This window comes from Carassius auratus, unplaced genomic scaffold (genome assembly GCF_003368295.1).
Source record: "Carassius auratus strain Wakin unplaced genomic scaffold, ASM336829v1 scaf_tig00214183_4049273_7079891, whole genome shotgun sequence".
In the NCBI taxonomy this organism is placed as follows: Eukaryota; Metazoa; Chordata; class Actinopteri; order Cypriniformes; family Cyprinidae; genus Carassius; species Carassius auratus.
In genome coordinates, this window is record NW_020527547.1 from 1,702,834 (window position 1) to 1,709,476 (window position 6,643).

A 6,643-nucleotide genomic window follows, 5' to 3' on the forward strand; every position below is an offset into this window, starting at 1 on the left:
ACCCACCTCAGCACCACTCAGACATGCACAGTGCTGAGTACTCACAAGAACATAACCGCTTACCATTAGAAGACACGGAACAAGTCATGGAACAACTAAGAGAGTTCCTTCAAGACAATTTACATGCAGGTGACCACAAAGTTGAGTCATGCTCGCTGTGACCAGCGACAGAACGGAAGGCCGGTGATCACCTGGTGCACCGCATCAGAGATGACAAGCACCTGTTCAACAACAACCCAGAATGAACAAGTCTTTCACGGCCAACTGTTGATGAAAAATCTGAGGTACTAAAGGACATCACCTCAGTCACTAACAAACTGTCAAATGAACTCCAACTCCAAGTACCACATTCCCTGTCTGTGCAACAGCAACCACCAGAGCACAGAAGGTCAGAAAGTCTGCTACGGCCAGAAGGCATCACAAGAAGAATGCAACATAGGAGACAAGTTTTGCAACTCAGCTTCACACAGCCATGCCAAACTGCCTCCGACTGTCTGCTAAAGAACTTCCTGCCTTGCTGGACTGACCCCCCATTAGACCATGGACACGCCCTCATCCAAGCCAAGGATGCTGAGAGCCAGTCTTAAGTGACATGCTAGAAAAAGGGGGAGACAACACAGACTTGAACAGATCTGACCACACATGCACTACACCAGTAATACACAACATTACCTACACCCAGAGGTAAACACATCTACTGATAACACAGTCAACAAACATATTCTTCCCACAGGTAGAATATCCAACTTTTAGCGTAACAAAGTTACACATACCCACCATGAAGAAACGTGCAGCCATCCTCACAATAGGTAGAACACCTGACACTAAGTTAAGGTTCACGACACACTAGCTGCACCTGACATCCTAGCTCAATAGTAGTTGTAACACATGCTAGGAAAACCCACAGCAGCCTTGTTTTGTTTTGTTCTTCTTTTACCTATCCTTCTCCTTCCCCTCTTTCCTGAGTAGGTGAAACGCCTAGACACCCTGCGAGGGTCGAAGGTCTGATATTAGGATTGACTCGCAACACCTAATATCCGCCAGCCACTCTAAACTGAATGGAAGCCAGAGAGCTCCATGCATGATAGGTCAATTCATTGAATTGAAAATGAAATTACTAGAAAACTAATGGTAAACATGTAAAGTAAGACAACCTAGAAGAACCAAACAAAGTTAACCACAAATTTGATTGATGAATCAAAATAAAAACAATTTCCAAGACGATCTAAAATATCCTCAATGTGCTAAACTACATTGACTAATTGAACTTAACCACGTGTACCTAAATAACCTGATGCCTGCACCAGTACAGTAACTGTCATGGAGGTGTTGTCTTGCTGTTTGCTGTGTTTGTCTGCTTCTTCTGCCTTTGTTTCTCCAGCGATCGACGATGTCTTCACCTAAACACCTCGCCGATCGAAAGGGGGATATATGTAGCAGAAATGAGTCAAATCAGACAAATCAAAGAGTCTATCAGAGCTGTGTGCACTGAAACATGAGCTGAATTCCTCAGGAAGTCATAAATCAGTTCTAGTGCCACAGAAACGAAGCAAGATAACCAACCAACCAACTTGTTCACACAACAGCTTTCAACATTAACACCAATAGAACAATTATTAACAATTTTAATTCGAAGAAGAGATTGTCAAATTTATTGTTCTTGATTGAAATGCAACGCTGGACATCACATGTAAACCCAGGAGATCAAGTTAAATACTTGCATTGACTTCCCCCCCCAGCCAGTGAAACCAGACTGAAATTCCTAAGGGGGAAGGGCTTTGAACCTTTGTCTTCACAGAAAAGTCCTTTGCCAGAGAATGGCAAAGAAACCCTTTTTATACATTATATATGGACCAGAATGAACTCAAAAAAGACTTATGAATGAATCATTCCATTGCTTAACTCCATATTCATTTATGTGTAACCCACACATTTGACTATCATGTATAATCACTTATTGTGTATGTCTTTTGATAACTATAGGATACCTAGTCATGTCTAGTATTCAAATAATCGCATTTTCTTGCTTGATATTGTCCTGACAATCATTTATTTGTAAAATATATCATAATCATGTTATAGGAATCATGTCCAAAATTAGACCCTGTGAGGCAAGAACCACATGCTTGGTAAGATAAACAAATGATTTATGATACCCAAGACTCAAGAACATATCTGATTGGTCAAGGCAACATTTGAGGGGTGGCCAACAGGAAGTTTTAAATACTTTGGACACGATGTAATTTTGCTTTTTAGTCATGCCTTGCTTTTAGTCTGCCTGCTGCTATTAGCCATGTCGGCTTTTAGTCGGCTTTTAGTTCTAGTCTAGCTGCTGCTATCAGTCATGCCTGCTCTTAGCTTTTAGCTTGTAGCTTTGCTACCTAGCTTTAGCTATAAGCATCTAGCCATGCGGTTAGTCGTCATTGTTCTTTGAGCGCGGTTCCAGCGTGCCTGCCTACTGCTGCTACTATGAGAAGGAACACAACCTAGTCTCGTCAAACTTTATTTCTTTTCTTTTCCGTTTGAGAGTTTCGTGTTCTGAGTTAAGTTTTGTAACGTCGAGTCTCCAACGCCTGACCTCGGATGCCCGTTCAACTTCGACCAGCGCACACGACTCTGCACTGTCAGCCAACGCCCAACAACCACGGGCTTCCCAAGACGTCACTTCACTACTGAACTTCCAGCCAATCAGCGACACCGGGATACCCCTTTCAACGGGAGTCCCTTTCACAGGAAACTAAGGCAACGTATCCCCAGATATTTGTTGTACTGGTGTATCTAATATAATTTTAGTCACATTGAGGAACTCAATGCAAAGGCTAATTACGTGATTGATGGTTGTTCATGTCTATGCAATTTAACGTATTGCTGTAAACTTGGGATTACATATTTCCATTCTCTTAAACTCATCTTTCCCTAACTTTCGACCTTCCTGCAACTTGTGTGAATGTGTGTGTGCGTGCGTTTATGTGTTAGATTAGTTTACATGTCTTAGATTTATCTAATAAAGCCTTATTCATATTGAAAAGAGAAGTATCTTGTGTTTTGTGCTTACAAGTTAATGTCTTAAACTGCCGATCTTGTTACTGTGCTAATTGATAGTGTTTTCACTATAGTTTGGATATTAGTATCCAGCGCAGATTTGATGTTAAACGGCTCGTTCACTGAATCGCAGGCGCGTCTCCGTGAACAGCCGTGAAACAGTGATTCTGTTCAAATTCCCTTTAAAATCTTAAATGATTCCCTTTGAGCTAAAATGACCTGTTTCCCTTACAACTTCATGATTCCTGCTGCTGACCAACTTTATGGAAATGCAGATTTCATTTCCAACAAGACTTGGCACCTGTACACAGTGACAAAGCTACCAGTATCTGGTTTAAGGACCACGATATCCCTGTTCTTAATTGATCAGCAAACTCACCTGACCTTACCCAGTGCCACAGACTGATCGACTCCATGCCATGCCACATTGCTGCAGTAATTCAGGCAAAATGAGCTCCAATTAAGTACTGAGTGCTCTACATGCGCATACTTTTCATGCTCATACTTTTCAGTTGGCCAAGATTTCTAAAAATCCTTTCTTTGTATTGGTCTTAAGTAATATTCTAATTTTCTGATACTGAATTTGGGATTTTTCCTTAGTTGTCAGTTATAATCAAAATTAAAAGAAATAAACATTTGAAATATATCAGTCTATGTGTACTGAATTAATATAATATATACGTTTCACTTTTTGAATGGAATTAGAGAAATAAATCAACTTTTTGATGATATTCTAATTAAATGACCAGCACCTGTCTGTCTGAACAACATCTATTCTTAGATCTGTGAGAAAAGCATTAAGTCAAGAAGACCCATTAAAGACTGACAAAAGCAGCTTTTTACATCAGGTTTATAATGGTGGCAAGCTTAGATTGGTGACCATGACAATTACACACCAAACAAAATAAAAGAAAACACAACAAATCCATAATCCATAATACAAACAAGCCAAAAAAACACTCAATTCATGAACTCCAACCTAATAATAATGATTATAATACAATTGAAACAAAAACGCAATCTCCTACAACTGAAAAAAAAAAAGTATTTTAACAAGTTTATTCAAATAAACAGCAATTCCAACTGATTTTAAAATAATAATTATTGGCAATGGTACACAAACACATTCACACACATTACATGGTATGATAATCCAGTACTATCAGTGATTTTGGTCTGTGCAAAAATGGTGGCTAAAAAAAATAAACCAAACCAAAAATTAAAGATTGATTGAATAGCAAAGTGACTACAGAATGCATGTTGGTACTGAGGGAAAGGGAAAAAAGGCTAAGGAGAAGTGAAGAACAAGCTTTTAAGGATATGATTACCAGTAATTCACTGAAAAAGACCAGGACAAATGTTGTATCTGGTCTGTCTAGGAGCAAAGAGGAACTCTTAAAGAGGAAGGAACAATATGCAGGCAGCATAGAGAACAAACAAAAATAATTTATAAACAGATTTGGAGGATATGAAAGTGCATTCAACATGTACACTTCATGTGGCCTAACATACTGATTGTTTTATTTTAAGGAAGGGTAGTGTTGGGCAAGTAAATTAGTTACATATCTCTCTAAAGTCCCCATAGACGCTTTCATCACTGTAGGCAATGTAAAGAAAAAAGTCTTCTTCATGGTGCTCCTACAACACAGAAACAGAGATGAAGAGTTTAGAGATGCTTCGTTCTCGTTGATCAAAAATGACATTTTGTGAATTCTCCTCACATAAACAAACAGGTGCAAAAGGTTCAGTTAGATCAAACAATAAAAAGATGTACCTGGTAAAGAAGCCCCATAGTGGCTGATGTGGGAGGAATGACGTTGTTGACAAAGAAGAAGAGGGCATCTTCGGCCCTCAAGTGGATCCTTTTCCGAATGAGGAAGTAGAACTGCCCCACTTCAAAAACAATGGGTAAAAAAAGTCAATGCATATCCTTCATATTTTTTATACTATTAAAGATTATACAAAATTATTCTGAATTTTTTAAGTAAGTGAACCTGTCAGGTCAGACGGGACAAGATATTTCTTCTTGTCCAGATCTCCTATTCTGGCTTTGGGAGCTTTCTCTACGATCACCTGTGGAAAACAAATAATAAACACTTCCATGAATGCGAGAATAACAGTATCATTTTTAGTAGCATAATAATGTTATATAATAATGATTTAGGATGAACGATATAGAATTTTAGGTCACATACCCATTCTAACCAATTTCACAAACTGATATTTGACAGACAGCACATAATGCAACTGAAAATGAATCTAGTGTGAGGGCACATGGCAACGTATTACTGGTAATGGTTATAGCAATTTCATATTCTAGTCATTCTGCCCTCAACTCTGTCAAAACAAGGTTCATTTGAATGATTCGCAGAGACACAAAGCGGTTTACCAGCTCTATCTTTATGTGTAATACGTATTAATGCTATTTTATATCATATATCCTTATAAATATATATTGATTATTTTATTACTTGTACTGTAAACGACGCAATAATAGCGAAGACAGAAGCTAACTTACGCTAACACTAGTCCTTTCATATTTGAAGAACAGCTTAAAACGACGATGACAATTCATTTATTAACCACACATCTGCATGATTTCACGTTTATATAAACGAATGACTATTATGACAACGTTTCCCTCATATATTAGCGTTGTCACTGTGTGATGCCTCGGTTTACGTTATCTGTAAGTGTGGGGCCCTGACAAAAAAACAACTCGTTTGTCTGACTCACAGGCACTCTGTCCGGGTACTTCTTTCTGATTTTCTCCCCCTCGGACCGTCGCTTCTCAAATGGATGTTCTTCTTTGTACATAAACTTCATTTTCACGGATTGGGAGATTAAATATCTCCTAGAATATCTTCCGTCGACAGTGTTTACAAACTAGCTTAGTTTTTTTTTCTTTGACAACTGCGTCGGAAGGCGGAGGGATATCCAATCAATAACAAGGCACAAGGGAGGCGGCGCACGTCGCATCACGTCAGCTGCGTAATGACGTCTGCAGTAGTCAGGAGGCCTACATTGCATTACCTGAAAATGCAAAACTTTAAAATAAAATGCCGGCTAAATTTGACAGTTTAGTCATTAGAAACCACAGACCAGTTTCAATTTTAGTGAAAGATTATAGAAAACCCAAGACATGTTACTCGAAAGGGGAAAAACGCAAGCTCAATATGGCCTCTCAATCGCAGAAAGCCCCGCCTTCTGAATCGGATTGTCACGCGTCACTGCAGGTGCCGAGTCCGAAACTGTAAAATAATCTTTTTATAACGCTATTTGAGCAAAAGTAACAACATTTATGACACAGTTGTTGTCAGATTTATTTGTTGATTTCAAATATTAAATTTAATCGTAAGCTTAGTAAACAGTTTTGGAGAGTTTTTGATGTTTCCCCATTCAAATAGATAGAGTTGCACTTGCACGCCAGAGAGGCGTATCAAAGATGGCCGCCGAGTGACATGAGTTAAAGAGACTTTTTGGTTCAGTGCTTGCTAACAGGCTGCTCCCTCTCCTAAGCAGTATGGTACAGGGTTGTTTAAGGTAAAACAGAAAAATGTAAGACGCATGCCATAAGGCAAAGTAAGCAGAGAGGACTTTA

At 38.9% G+C, this 6,643-nt stretch overlaps 1 protein-coding gene across 1 annotated transcript; it reads right to left on the reverse strand.

The window, feature by feature from the left end:
* Nucleotides 1-3,874: 3,874 nt before the first annotated feature.
* LOC113091313 (gamma-aminobutyric acid receptor-associated protein) lies at nucleotides 3,875-6,001 on the reverse strand. The gene is made up of 4 exons (XM_026256746.1): nucleotides 5,779-6,001; nucleotides 5,037-5,115; nucleotides 4,817-4,935; nucleotides 3,875-4,680 (listed from the first exon to the last, which is right to left on the reverse strand). Exons 1-4 carry the CDS (start codon nucleotides 5,866-5,868, stop codon nucleotides 4,597-4,599), a joined length of 372 nt encoding a protein of 123 aa, XP_026112531.1. The 5' UTR covers nucleotides 5,869-6,001; the 3' UTR covers nucleotides 3,875-4,596.
* Nucleotides 6,002-6,643: the final 642 nt, after the last annotated feature.